General features: G+C 41.1%; 2 protein-coding genes across 4 annotated transcripts in view; one reads left to right on the top strand and one right to left on the bottom strand.

Annotated features, from left to right (window-relative positions):
- Positions 1–2,901, top strand: part of LOC137430589 (phosphatidylinositol 5-phosphate 4-kinase type-2 alpha) — a 90,201-nt gene extending 87,300 nt beyond the window's left edge. For both annotated transcript variants that reach the window (XM_068121409.2, XM_068121415.2), the window contains 2 exons: positions 21–124; positions 2,177–2,901. In XM_068121409.2, the coding sequence (XP_067977510.2) occupies positions 21–124; positions 2,177–2,257 (185 nt within the window). In that variant the 3' untranslated portion in view covers positions 2,258–2,901. The remainder of the gene's footprint in view (positions 1–20; positions 125–2,176) is intronic.
- Positions 1,459–12,254, bottom strand: PSMB3 (proteasome 20S subunit beta 3). 2 transcript variants are annotated; one of them, XM_068121438.2, is made up of 7 exons: positions 11,893–12,254; positions 7,233–7,417; positions 6,988–7,095; positions 5,012–5,189; positions 4,472–4,566; positions 3,798–3,867; positions 1,459–3,276 (listed from the first exon to the last, which is right to left on the bottom strand). In XM_068121438.2, the coding sequence occupies exons 1-6, from the start codon at positions 11,893–11,895 to the stop codon at positions 3,819–3,821; spliced, it is 618 nt and encodes a 205-aa protein (XP_067977539.1). In that variant the 5' UTR covers positions 11,896–12,254; the 3' UTR covers positions 1,459–3,276; positions 3,798–3,818. The 2 variants fall into 2 exon arrangements, with proteins under 2 accessions (XP_067977539.1, XP_067977544.1); XM_068121443.2 differs by having other exon boundaries at positions 3,029–3,272; positions 11,893–12,076.
- Between the last annotated feature and the right edge of the window lie 2,087 nt (positions 12,255–14,341).

Below are 14,341 nucleotides of genomic sequence, written 5' to 3'. Positions count from 1 at the left end.
CCCCTTCCCCTTCCTCTCAGGTGCCCAGTGTCGGGAAGTGTATTTCATGGCAATTATAGACATCCTCACTCACTATGACACAAGGAAGAAAGCTGCTCATGCTGCAAAAACCGTCAAACATGGGGTAAGTTTACAAGTGAGGTACGCACAGTGAGAGCACGTGGTCGTGAAGTTGATAGCACTAATTTTCGCACGAGCTCACTTTTTCTTTTGATCAGTTGTCTTGCCTCGTCTCGTGTCACCGATATTTGCCACTCCCACAAATATACCAAGGATTGGTGACAAGAATATAATATAATAATACAACCAGTATTAATGTACGGGGTATTTCAAAAGTCCTGAATGGTAGAAAATGTTTGTAATTATTGTACACCGCTCCTTTCCTATTCCATCTCCAGGCGCTGCATGACGTCATTGCCGGGCCCGGCAATGATACGCGCTGAAAGGGAGTACTCAGTTTTCACTTCGGTTGTTTGTTTTATTGTTTGTCCGGGTGATATCTCAGCCATCCTTTGAGCTAGGCAGCTGAAATGTCGGCGCAATAGTGAGTAAGTGCTTTGACAAAAACGATCTTTTTTGTTTTTTGATGAATCGATTAATTGATGAGTTAATTATTATCGATTAAAAAAGTACCGTTTTTTTTTTTTTCTCATCTGGGAAATATCCCAGGTACCTTTTGAGCTAGGAAGCTGATATTTGGACATGACAATAACTAAGTGATTTGGCTGTAAAGGCTATTTTTGATTTGTTGATAAATCAATTAATCGATTATTTAATTATTCGATTAATGGCAAAAAAAATTTTTAAATTTAAGGCACAGATTCGGATGAAATGGTGGTGGTTTAGGTATTCTATTAGCCAATTGATTATTTATGATTATTATTTATTTATTTTCATTAATCATTTATTTATTTTCTCTCTCATCTGGGACCTTTTCTCAGTATCTCAGGCACCTTTTGAGTGAGGAAGCTAATATTTTGACATGACAGTGACCGAGTGATGCGGCTATAAAGGATACTTTTGATTTATTGATTAATCAATTAATTATTTAATTTTAGATTAATTGATTTAATTAATTTTCAAAAAGTTATGGCTTCGGATGAAACTGGTGGGTTAGGTACCATACCCCAATTGGCCAATTAAGAAATTATTTTACGATTACTATTTATCGATTTTAATTACGCAATGAATCAATTATTGTCCACCTCTCCTTCCCAATACCGTCTCTCTGTGCTGCACAGCGGTATCGCCGGGCGCCCCGGCAATACCTCGCTGGAGGATATTTATTTATTTGGTATGGGAGTGGTGTACTTTGAATGTATGTACTTGTTTTTACTTTTTTTATGCCTCCGCTGACAAAGTCGCCGGAGCCATTATTAGGTCAGTGCCCTTACAATGTGCTAACTTGTCAATCGGTGATGGGATTTTCACCAAACTTAAATTTCACAATTACACAAATAAATTTCACAAATTTATTTATTTTTTGAGACAATGGATTTGCTGTGGCGACGACATCATGGACCGATTATAATGACCCTCACGCAGTTCAGATTTAACGCCAGTTGACACTTTTCTTTGAAACCTGAAATCAGTGGTTTATACCATGAGACCACATTCATTTGTCCAATAAGAAAGGAATCAAACTAATATGTTAAGTGAGAATGCAATTGGTACTCAATAAGTGAAGTATGCAATAAAAACTGAAAGGAATCAAACTAATATGTTAAAATCGATGCCAATGTTAACAAATGTTCAAAGAAACCTAAATTGAAGAATTGATAAAAGTATGCATGTCAGTAGTTCACAATGAGCAATTATTATAATAAAATTAATATCCCTATGAATCCGGACTTTTGCAACGTCCTGTACTGTATTATGACATCTCGCAATCCATTTTGATTATTATCCCCCAAAATAAAATACACAAGGGGCTAACATGGTGAAACACTGCAGTCTGATATTTCAAACAGTTTGTTTAAAACTATTGTCTTCATTTATATGAAGCATTTTAATTGATTATATACTGAAAACCATTATTATCCATGATTAACCATCCTCATTGTAATCTTTCCTGTGAATTGATGACTGTGCAGTCTAAGATGCAATTTAAAAACAAGTTCCAATGTGGTTTATAGTTATCAAAAACAACCATTTCCCTCCCTTCCTCCATCTTCAGGCTGGTGCTGAGATCTCAACAGTGAATCCTGAGCAGTATGGGAAACGGTTTCTGGACTTTGTAAATGAAATTGTGATGTAAGCAGGCCTCTCCCATGCAATGCAAGGATGTTTGGGCCTTTAACTAAGGATGTTTGGGTGAGGGGAGCAAGGTGTGGGGGTTGATGTTTGTGAAGGGAGGAAAAGAAAATCCATGTATGTCTACCCTGCAAGGCATGGCATTTCACCGGTTTGTGGCTGTTTTTATTTTTTTTATTTTGGCATTATATATATATATATTGAAAATGGTACCTACGTTTTGGAAGAAACAATTTCTTTTTTTTAATGGCCAAGTTTCTTCGTTTGGTTTACAATGTGGCACTGCTGCAACACCAGTGTTTGTTTATGCCATGCATGTAAAGTCTGTTGTTATAGGCATGTTAGTGAATGGGATGAAGGCCTTGACAGTTAAATCCCAAAGCAGTACAGTTTTTGGCCTTGTAGTTCAAGCGCAAGTATGAAATTATCCATATTGTCATTTTGTCTCCGTTCAAATTACTGTATTCCATGCATATGCAGCAGTGCTGGTGTCATGTATTTAACTTGTACTTCATTGTTAAAAAAGAAAAAGAAAAAAAAGTTTGTCTTGTCAACTTGCTGGGTTTTGATTTCTTCTTCTTCTTCTTCCCACCATCCTATGGTTACATTTGATATTTTGAAGCTCCATTAAATTGTATATAGATTAAATACTTGACTGCTTAAAAGTTGATTATTTTTATGGTAGAACATGCATAAATTTCGGCACAGTTATCATGTACCCCACCCGATCCCTCCTCCCGACAGGCAAACCTGCATTATTATGACAAACATCATGTGGATAAATGCCTTTTATTCTCCAACCGCTACCCTCGTAACTTGGTAACAAATGTTGAGTTATCGCAAAAGGCTTGAACATCACCCCAGGTATGGTGAATTAATAAAAGCCACACCCCCCCCCCCCCCCCCCCATGTTACCACTCGCTTTATCTCACCACGATGAAGCATTGAGACAGTTCTGTACAAAAAAAAGAGGTTTAACCATTGAGTGGAGCTTGCAGAGATCTTCACCATTTTTCATACTGCCTAAGGACAAAAACGACTTGTAAGAAAATAAAAATGCTCCACATTTTATCAATATGCAAAACATTCATTTTGTGTGCAGCCTATTATGGCTGCATCATTGCTGGGAATGCGGCTGTGCTGCTGATGCAGTGCCCCCCTTAGTAGGTTAGGGCAGGACTTTAATTTGGAAATGGTGCCGGCGATGGCTCGCCTTCTCTTCACGAAGGACACCATGGTATCCTTAACGTCCACCAACTAATGCCATCAGACGGGTCGCCTGTTTAACATCCATCCGAGGAAGAACCCCCAGGATGACGGTTTATAGCTAGGTCAGGAATCGGACCCAGGCTGGACAGCGTGGAGGCGAGAGTGCGTACCTCGAGGCCATCCTGCCAGCCCACAAACAAAAGGGTTCATTCAGCCGGTGGCTTTTGAAACGGCTCTGAAAGCAGCCTTTTGTATGTGCTCGATTTTCAAATACGAACATGCAAACAAAATCGATATGAAATGCACGTGAGATTGTACCACACGTTTACACTCACCTTTTGGTTGTGAAATGCATGCTAATCCAGTCTGGTTTTCAAGACTCTGGTGGTGACCTTGTCCTTCTCTCTGTAACGAGATATTTCAAAAAGTGGTTAAAACAATGCAATCTGTTGCTATAGTGCACAGACATGTCTGTGAGCAGTATGGTTAAATAGCAGGCAAGAGCCATTGCCCTCTCAAACTCCCACGTGGTTGCATCATTGCTGTGAGCAGGACTGTGCTGCTGATGCAGTGCCCCCTACAGGTTCGAAATTTGGATTTTTTTTCTTTCCTGTGTCCTGGCTCTTTACGAAGGACACAGATCCAACATCAACCAAATAATGCCAGCAGATGGGGACACCCATTTTGATGTCCATTTGAGGGATGGCACACTCAATGTGGAACATGCCTTCGGAACACCAGGATGACTGTATATAGATGGGTGAGATTCAAACCCAGGCTCGACAGTCGAGACGTGTGCACGTACTATCCTCGCCGAGATCGTGTAATAATGCAGCAACACCATCCAATCCACACATTTCACATCAATAATGCTTGCATGGGAAAATGTGTCGTAGAATCGGCCAAACCCACCACGAGGAAGTGCTCGGTGTTGGCCTTACCATAGTGTTCAAGGGGGGGGTTTCACATCAATTGTTGTACCACACTCATCTTACAAACAAACACTTACATAATGTGAATCACAGCTCCACTTCCAGATAGGGCATCCCTGTTTACAGAACTCAGCAGGGCCTGTGAGATGGCTTCAAACAGATCTTCTGGTTCCTGGATGAAAGGACAAATTATTTTTGTGCACTTAAAGTTTACTCAAGTAATGATAGCAATATTAACAGCAAAGTTTTGATTTGTTTCACATTCATTGCAAAAATGAAATTCACTGAATAATGATATTAAACAGCGAAACAAACGAAGCCCAAAACTGCACACGTATTGGACATCAGGAAAAGCAAGGAGTTTCACAAACGTCTCATGGTATGGATAAAGCCCCGTTAACTCTATTAGCCCCGTTAACCTTTCCTAATCCTACCATCTCACTTCCTAGTTTCAGTGTTTCCTTCTAACCCTCTCTCCTCTCTTCTGTTCCCATTCATTCATTCCCTTGATGTTTGTCCCACTGTCAATTCTACCTTGCTCTCCCATGAGCCTCAATTTTGCAAAGACGAAGAAGACATATCCCTTAAATTAGTATGCATTACACAACCACGCTCACCAGATCAGGTTCCCACAGCGTTTCACACATTCCAAACATCTGCTCCGCACATGTCCCAGAAACCACAAAGTCTTCCGTCACCATTGGGCAGCCAATGAGGTCCAAGGAGCAGATGAAAGGTTTAAAGGTTATCGGGTCCAGCCCCGCTATAACAGGATCAATGTAATATGGTCCGAACCTGTTGAAGACACTTATTATAACTTGATACAAGGAGACAGGAAGAGGGTTGTATTCATATTGGAGGAGACACGCATGTTTCACCACAAAAAAGTCCAATATGCAAACGTAATATCGTGACAAAATTGGCTCAAAAACATTCACCCTCCATAATTATCACAGGACTTTTATACAAGACACAGCACAACATACTTTGTACTTAGCAGCACAACAAAATGATATGTTTACATCTAGTTGTGTCCTACATCTGGTGACATTTAGGATCAGATTTCTTAAAATGTACAATACCACATCTTGAGTAAATAACGATGTAATTCGACGTCACGACGTTGACCAATATGCTTCTGCCCACATTAAATCTTCGCTTATTCCAAGTTTCACCTAAAACCTGAAGACCATTTGACCTCAATATCTAATCTGTACATATGTATCATGACCAGTGCATGTTCTTGTTTAAGTTCAAATCCTTACCTCGATAATATCATTTTTACCTGACATTACCTCTGACCTTTGTCTTGCTGCTAAAATCTTATCAGTTCATCTTTGCATCAGAATATATATGTATCAATTTTTGTCAAAATCCCATCAGATTCACAAATTAGCGCAGTAACAGTTTCTACCCAACGGGACCTTTGGCCTCTTGACCACATAATCTAATCAGTTTAGCTTTTACATCATGATACATAGTTGTACCAAGTTTGACATCAATCCCTTCAGCCATTTTAACGTTATCGCGATAACGAAAATCTATCACAGAAGGACAGCCAGACAACCCGAAAACACGAGTCAGGTGACTTGGTCAGCGTAGGCATAAAAAAAAAAGAACATTAAAAAAATATATCGCACCCATGTCCGAAGGAAGTGGTTCAGGTTGGCCTTTTTAATACAAAATAGGCAAAGCCTAGAAACGAACAAAAATGAATGAATGATCGTTTTAAGGCCATTTTCCCCGCTAGAGTGGGGGTTAGCCTTGCGGGCCCCATGACAATCATGGTTCCCTGTTTGAGGCAATGTTTTTATGGCCGGATGCCCTTCCTGACGCCAACCCTTGGACGCCTCTTCGATGCGCAGGGATACGGTGTACCTATTCTAAATCGGGGTACACACCGTGATCATTCATCCCAGCAAGCTGGTACTCAATTTGCCGACCTCGGAAAGATGACAGGCTGAGTCAACCTCCCTGGCGTTAATTCAGCGATCGACCGAGATTCGAACCCAGGATCCTAGGATCCCAAGCCGGCACCCTAACCGCTAAGCCAACACCAGGCTAAGCCAAAGCCTAGAAACGAACGAAACCCAATATAATTACCCTTTGGAACCCATCAGAATTAAACACTGTGCTAAAGAAAGGTTCTACATTTTTTGACGGATGGAAGAAAGGACATAGCCAAATGATAAAGCGGCTTTTCTGCTGAAGAAGAGCAGAGCAGACTGATGCTAATTAACAACAAATAATCCAGAATAATTCCCATGTTTTAAACGCATGCCATGTTAAGGTGTATATAACAGCTTAATAGGTCCTTCCACCACATGGCATTCCATTTACAAAAGAAATAACAAAAAGAATAACATTGTAACAAATCATATATTAATAACAACAATCATAGCATTGTTGGGCACTAATAATAACGAACGTTTAATCCCCACCCTGGCCCAAGCACAACTGGGTTTGGTGAAAGGTGGAAACTAATGCTCACGCAGTAAATACAGCTGGAAGGTATGCGACAAGGCCATGAAGATCAATGAAAATTTGGTCCAGTGGACCAACAGGCCCACTAGTTACACAAATACATGATTACCTTCGCTCATACAGCAAGTTCGACACCATACTCATGAAGGTGTTGGGTTTTATGGAGCGTCCCTCCCGGAGTTCGTACAGGTTCAGTCGGAATTTCAATCGTTCGTAGCTGGTGGAGAAAACGAAGGGGTGCCGTGAAAAAAACATCTAAATAATATACTGCCCCTTTTATATCCAGAACTTCTTTATAATTTGTTCAAAACCACCACCTCACAACTTCACCAAAACCATATAACGGAAGCTCACACAGTCTGCACGTCAGAGGCAAGGCCTGCCATGCCTATGTAGAGGTGGTCACCCATAGGAAAGACCTTCTCGAAAGAGGACGAGACCATCTGAGCCTGGATCCCAAAGCGTAGATCACCACCGATGGCAACACAGTTTTTCCCCCGCATTGCGAGAACTGCGCCGCCATTGTATGACATAATAGACTGCGGGGACAGTGAAAAATAATTTCAGCAGGTTAATTGCATTAATGCTTGTAAAGACGAGACTTTTAGCCTGCAAAGTGAAACCATAAAAAGAACCAAAAGTATCTATCATACAAGCTCAAGCAGGCAATATGAATCAAAGGTGTCAATGGATGCCATGTTATTTATTACCTCCACCACCAAAGTTGGATGGAGGTTATGCTTTCACCCCTGTCTGTCTGTGAACAGGATATCTCAAAAAGTTGTGGAAGTCTCAATTCTACAATTCACAGGCCGGTGTGCGATTGTCGTGCTACTCCTCTTACAGTTTAGGGACGATTACATCCAGACTTGCCACATAGTCTCAGCATGACCCCAATTGGTGTATAGGAGTGTTTTTATCTTTGCCGACAGTCTTGCGGGTGGAGGGAGAGGAGGGAACGCAAATTCTCTATGTAAATGTGTGTCGTCGAGCGCTGCATCCAGGTGGGAAGAGGTATTACTAAAAGTCCCCACTTTACAGTACGTACTGCATTCCTGTCCTGCCGTTTTTCAGTGCAGTGTCGTGTTTTGAATTACAAGCAGAGGGGCATGTTTTTGCTTCCTGCACGTAACCCGGGTTATTTTTTGGGGGAGCAATTGAGGCAGCTGTCAGTGTCTTATACACCATCAAAATAAAAATATGCGTCAGAAGAACATGTTGCAAGCTTGGAACTAGAACGGCACTCAGTGGAGAGCATACCTCCGCCTGGTTGGCAAAATCACAATGGTGAAGAATCACTTTAAAAAAAAATCTACTAGCCGGATCCAGATCTTCACCAAAATTGAATCAATTCTTCCTTGTCACATATACAACCTGTCGAACAAGTTTCATCCAAATCCATCCATAACTTTTTGAGATATCCTGCTATGTATTGTTTTTAGACATCTCCCAATGGTGAAGGATCACTTCAAATTAAATAATTCACATATCCGAATCCATATTCAGATCTTCATCAAAATCGAATCAATTTGTCCTAGTCAGATACCCAATCGGTCCACAAAGTTTCGTCCAAATCTGTCCACAACTTTTTGAGATTTTTTAATTTTTACTCTCGCCAGTGGAAAGGGTATTGCATTTGAGCCCGTTTGTTTGTTTGTTTGTCTGTCCACACAGGATAAATATGATTTTGTCTGCAACCATTGGTCTGATTGACAGGAAATTTTCACCATAGGTGCAACTCCACCTGTATAATTTTTTAATGATAATTATGACGTCATAGGTCACGTGGTTTGGCCGCAATCTTGGAAAAACCGAAAAACTTTGCACCTCTATATCTCCGAAAGTGCTGAATAGAAAAAAATTGAGACATGGCTCATTGTGAAGAACTCTCCATGGGGAATAAAAGATGTTAATGATGATGTCATATGTGCCTCCATTATGACGTCATAATTCGACAAGTACAAAACTTCATCCGATCAAGATGAAATTTCTTGAGCATAATCTAGGAATAAATTAGTTTAGAAAAAAAATAATGATGAGGTCATCGGTCACGTGGTTCGGCCGCCATATTTGGTTTAACACAAAAGCCTTAAAAACCACTGAAAATACATCCTGGTGAGGGTTTGTAATCTCCGATTGCTCTTTTTCTTGTTATTTTTGTATTCAAGATCGAGGCTCGTGTAAGAGCTAACATTGATCACAAAAAGACAAAGATAAAGGGACCGGGAGACAAGATGGTGAGAGAGAGGGAAGCACACAAGTACAACATTTGAGAGCAGGGAGATCTGTGGGAGGGAGAGGGTTTCGGGGGAGGAGGCATGGGAAGGGGTTGGGGGGGGGTGGGATAGGTATAAAACACATGGACACTGCTAGGACTTCCAGGAAAGAAGTCGGTATTTCAAAAAAGTGGATCTGGGGTGAATTAACGGGAGTAGAAAAGATCAAGGTTTTGGATGGGGGAAGATAAGAGATGGTGGTGAACAGTTGTTTTAAACTTAAAGACTTGGAGGGAGGAGTGGGATTGAAGAGAGTGAGGGAGTTTGTTCCAGAGGCGGGAGAAAAGGGGAATGAAAGAGTGAAGGCGAATAGAGTCTTGATTTTGGCAGTCCATAAGAGGGTTGCAGGCAGATCTTGTGCGACCTGTAGGAATATTTGGGGGACAGAGCACAGACAGAGGGGGGGGGAGAAATTTTAAAGAAATTAACTTTTTAAGTTTTTACTTTGATAATTAACTTTTTGAGATATCCTGCTGTATGTCGTTTTTGGCCCTGTCTCCCAATGGTGAAGAATCACTTTAAAAATTTAACTAGCCGGATCCGAATCCAGATCTTCACCAAAATCGAATTATTTCGTCCTTGTCACATACGCTACATCTCTGCCAAATTTCGTCCAAATCCGTCCACAACTTTTTGAGATATTGACAGACATTTCCGATTTTACAAACGGACAGACAGGGGTGAAAACATAACCTCCACCCACCTTTGGTGATGGAGGTGACAAGATCGCACGAAGGGGAAGGTACTCTGCTAGCCTCAAAAAAATATGGACGGACTTGGACAATATATGGGTGTCTGCCAAGTACCTAATGATTATATTTAATTTTTAAAGTGATTCTTCACCATTGAGAGATAGAGCCAAAAACTATATACACACTACCGGTCAAAAGTTTTACAACACCTCAATTTTTCTAGTTTTTATTGAAATTTACGCAGTTTAATGTCTCAATGTACTCTGAAATTAAGTATAGAACAAATAAACAATTGGAGATAAAAATAAATCAGAGAATCATGTTTGACGAAATTTAATTTAAATTTTTGACTCAGCAAAGTAGCCACCTTTTGCAGATATAACCGCCGAACACACTCGTGCCATTCTTTCTACAATGGAAATCAAATATTGTTCGGGAAGTTCTTCCCAACACTGTTGCAGAAGTTCCCACAAATGTGATGCACTTGTATGTTGCTTTGCTTTCACCCTTCTGTCCAGTTCATCCCAAACCAGCTCGATGGGGTTTAAGTCTGGAGACAGTGCTGGCCATTCCATGATTTGAAGCCTAACGTATTATTCTTTTCCTCGAAGGTAGTTTTGACAAAGCTTGGAGGTGTGTTTAGGGTCATTATCTTGCTGTAGGATGAACCCCTGACCAGGGAGGTGTAAATCAGAGGGTATTGCATGGCGCTGCAAAATGCTGTGGTTGCCCTTTTGGTTCAGGGTGCCAGTCACTCTGTGCAAGTCGCCAACTCTGGATCCAGCAAAAGAGCCCCAATCTATCACGCTTCCTCCTCCAGCTTTGACAGTTGGTGTCACACACTGAGGAACCATCGTTTCGCCAACTCGACGGTGTACAAAACCCTGCGTGATGAACCAAAGATTTCAAATTTTGATTCATCGGTCCATAAGACCTTCTTCCAGTCTTCAGTAGTCCACTGGCGGTGCTTCATGGCCCAGGCAAGCCTCTTTCTTATTTTGCCATCTTAGCAATGGCTTTCTTACTGCCACTCGACCTGTCAAACCTGCAGATCAAAGTCGTCTCTTCACAGTTGAAACTGAGACTTGCTTACTTCGACCAGTGTTAAGATGTGCTTGAAGCTGTTGTCCTGTGAGCCGCCTTACACGCAAGCTGTTGTCTCTCAGAAACTTGTCTTCTGATTCTGTTGTGGCTTTGGGTCTGCCAGACCTCTTCCTTTCAGAGTTTCCTCCAGTTTCCAATGTACTACTTCCTGCAGTGCAATATTGTCCAAATAATGCTTCAGAGGGTGTAATAACAGTCTGTTCCAATACTGCTTTTATACAGATAGGGGGTTTGTAATCAAGTAATCAGCAGAGGTTGGGACACCTGTAGGAATTGTTTGCATCAACCTTCAAGGCTTAATTTACTTGCATTGCTGCAGAAGAACTGTAAGTAGTTAACCCATTACTTGTTCCCTGAAGAAGGCCTTTTTTACAATATAACTGCAATTTGCATCATTTTCCCGTTTTTGTTAACCTAAACTTTTTTTAAACCTCGAGCAGTTTACTGTTTACCTTTGTACCATTTCAGGTTATTCACTGGACATTAAACTGCGTAAATTTCAATAAAAACTGGAAAAATTGAGGCGTTCTAAAACTTCTGACCGGTAGTGTGTGTGTATGTATATAACAGGATTTCTTAAAAAGTTATGGATGGATTCGGACGAAACTTGATGGATACTGGACAGGGGCATACAACTACAAGACGTACACTGTTCATCCTGGTGGAGGTTTACGGTCTACCTAGTGCCGTTTTAGTCACGTGTGCAAATTTACTTTGACGTCCTCAGATTATATCTCCCTGTGCCATCCCTAAATGAGCCTACACCCTATCTTAACCTACTCTTTACACCTCAACACAAAGGAAAAGGCCGAATTCATAATGGAAACCCCCACCATCACAAATTGTGCTCTCAAATATTTCCTTGTGGGGCAAGAAAGAACCGATCGAAACAAGACAGATACAAACATAGGAATCGCCGACAAAATGCTCCATGATACTCACCATGGCGGCGGTTTGAGGTTGAACGACGGCTCCCTACGATGAACGAGTGCAAATGGGAAGCGAGGAATGCAAAATGAAATGAACGACAAAGCTTGAAAATGTGACAAAGAATTACAAAGACGTTGACTGGACACGTGAAGGCCTAAACCCGCTGCGTCATTCACTCCTACTGACTTCCTTCTATTTCTAATTCATTCCTTGCTGCCGACTCGTATTTTCGCCATTGAATGTGAATTGGATGTTAGCGTAATGCTAACATCATCATAATTTGAAGTAATATTACCCTCTATGTGCCGATACATTGTTTTGAAGCCGAAGTTTCACAATTTGCGTTGCGCGATTATTCAATCTTTACTCATTCTATAATTTAAAAAAAAATCGTTTCTCTCCTCTCCTCTTATTGGACAGTATGTAAGTCGTATTGACTAATAATTACTGATATTAACACATTTATTAGAACTGAATCATTAGTCCTGTCAATATTCCCACTTCCGTTAAAAATGATTGCCTTGCGCGTACTTGCCGACATGGCGTGTGTGTGTGTGTGTGTGTGTGTGTGTGTGTGTGTGTGTGTGTGTGTGTGTGTGTGTGTGTGTGTGTGTGTGTGTGTGCGTGCGTGCGTGCGTGCGTGTGTGTGTCAGTCACTGATCTCTATACTAACTGGATTGGGTGCTGTGCACTATTTGTACAATCTGGAGTGAAGCCGCCGATGCGAAGCGGCGGCCATCTTGGGACCCTCAAAAAGCTAATAAAACGCAACGGCAGTATAATGTGTATCACGATGTAATTACGAATTTTACTTCATTTGTTCAGCTGAAGTGAAGGTATCTTCATTCCAGCTTTTTTGTACTATTTTGATTTGCCAGGATAATGGCCGCCGCTGCGTAGCATGTGGCTGCATGAATCGGGATGAGAGAAAACTTCGGAGAACAGGTGTAACATGCCACAGGTGAGTGTCTGTGTCAAAAAGTGTTTGGTTGTTCTTGGTCCCACATGTGTTTTTCTATGTTGCGTCAAGTTTACTATAGTATAGATATCGAACTCAATAGCCGATATAGGTTGCCACTACACTCATGTCATGGAAGTGGCAACTAAAATAGAGACTCAGACTAACGCTAACTTACTACTTACCTTTACTTAGTTTAACTTACTTAGTTTAACTCATAAATGGAGCTACAAAATACAGTCAGACTAATTAATTGCAGAAAGGACTGGGCTGCCGCTGCGACTGGGCCTCATGCTTTTCGTTACTAATGAAATGACTACTAATGACTACTAACTAACTACTAATGACTACTAACGAACTACAAATGACTATTAATGACTTCTAATGAAATGACTACTGACTAACTACTAACTACAAATGACTTCTAATGAAAGTAAACTTGGCAGCACAGGTATTTAGCTCCAATGTTGCAGATGCTATTGAGTTTTGCACCGATCACCCACAACTACCACAGTTTCAGGGTTCTGCACCTAATGTCAAGTTTCTTCGCACTGTTGTTTCGATCTTTGATGTTCTCAACAGCCGAAATCCTTGCACTAAAGGTTTGAAGGCACCTATGCGGCGTTCAAACAAAGATAGGAATTTGAAAATCCTGGAAGAAGGGTGTTCATACCTCCTGAAAATAAAGGATGGATCAGGTACACGAATGCATGCTGGTCCTAGAAAAACTGGCTTCATTGGGCTCGCAGCAAGCATGACCAGTGTATTAAACGTCTTCCAGGAACTTGTTGACGTGGAAAATCCACCGATGAACTACTTGCTCACAGATAAGTTCAGTCAGGATCACATCGAGCTCTTCTTAGCTGTCAGATGCGAAGGAGGATTTGATAACAATCCGACATGTCAGCAATTGAAGCGTTTGCTCATCAGACGTAACATCAAGTGTGGCACTGGAATCTGCATAATACGCTGAAACTGAGAAATGTTTCATGAGACTGCTCAAGTCATTAGGGGATAGACGACCACAAGGTGGTGGTATTTCATCTGCCATTGCATTAGCTGTACTTGAAAACACAGCACGCGAGCGACTGTTCTCTGAGTTACCTGGTCACATGTTTGACACCTCAGCGGAAGAAAATCATCTTCACATGCTCGTAAAGACTACGTCCCAGTGCTTCACCATGTTGGGAAATGCTACACGCAAAAACTTGTAGGCACTAACATCAGAAAAGACGTCCAAATTAGTTCCCTTCAGACATCAATAATTCAAAGCATGAGGTGCAGTAAGCGTTTGTGCCCCTCGCGCATGGAACAATCTATCGATCTCAATATGAGATCTTCTGCCTCTGTCACCATTTTTAAAAAGTCTCTGAAAACTCATCTCTTTGTATAATTGTTATCATTGTTCTATTACTATGGTGGTTGCGTGCTTTCATTCAATCACATTTGTCATATAGTTTTGTACGCGCTTTGAGCCTCCTGGGCTCAAAGCCTCCGAGCACA

Source organism: Myxine glutinosa, chromosome 1 (genome assembly GCF_964187855.1).
Source record: "Myxine glutinosa chromosome 1, kmMyxGlut1.1, whole genome shotgun sequence".
Taxonomy (NCBI): domain Eukaryota; kingdom Metazoa; phylum Chordata; class Myxini; order Myxiniformes; family Myxinidae; genus Myxine; species Myxine glutinosa.
The sequence above is the reverse complement of the archived record's forward strand: the minus strand, read 5'-3'. Positions and strand labels throughout refer to the sequence as shown.

What these genes read in the sequence shown, in the direction of transcription:
- PSMB3 (XM_068121438.2), bottom strand. An exon ending in AACTTGCTGTATGAGCGAAG is followed by an intron (nt 5,190 to 6,987) that starts GTAATCATGTAT and finishes TGTCTTCAACAG; the next exon opens with GTTCGGACCATATTACATTG. An exon ending in CGCTGTGGGAACCTGATCTG is followed by an intron (nt 4,567 to 5,011) that starts GTGAGCGTGGTT and finishes CCTTTCATCCAG; the next exon opens with GAACCAGAAGATCTGTTTGA.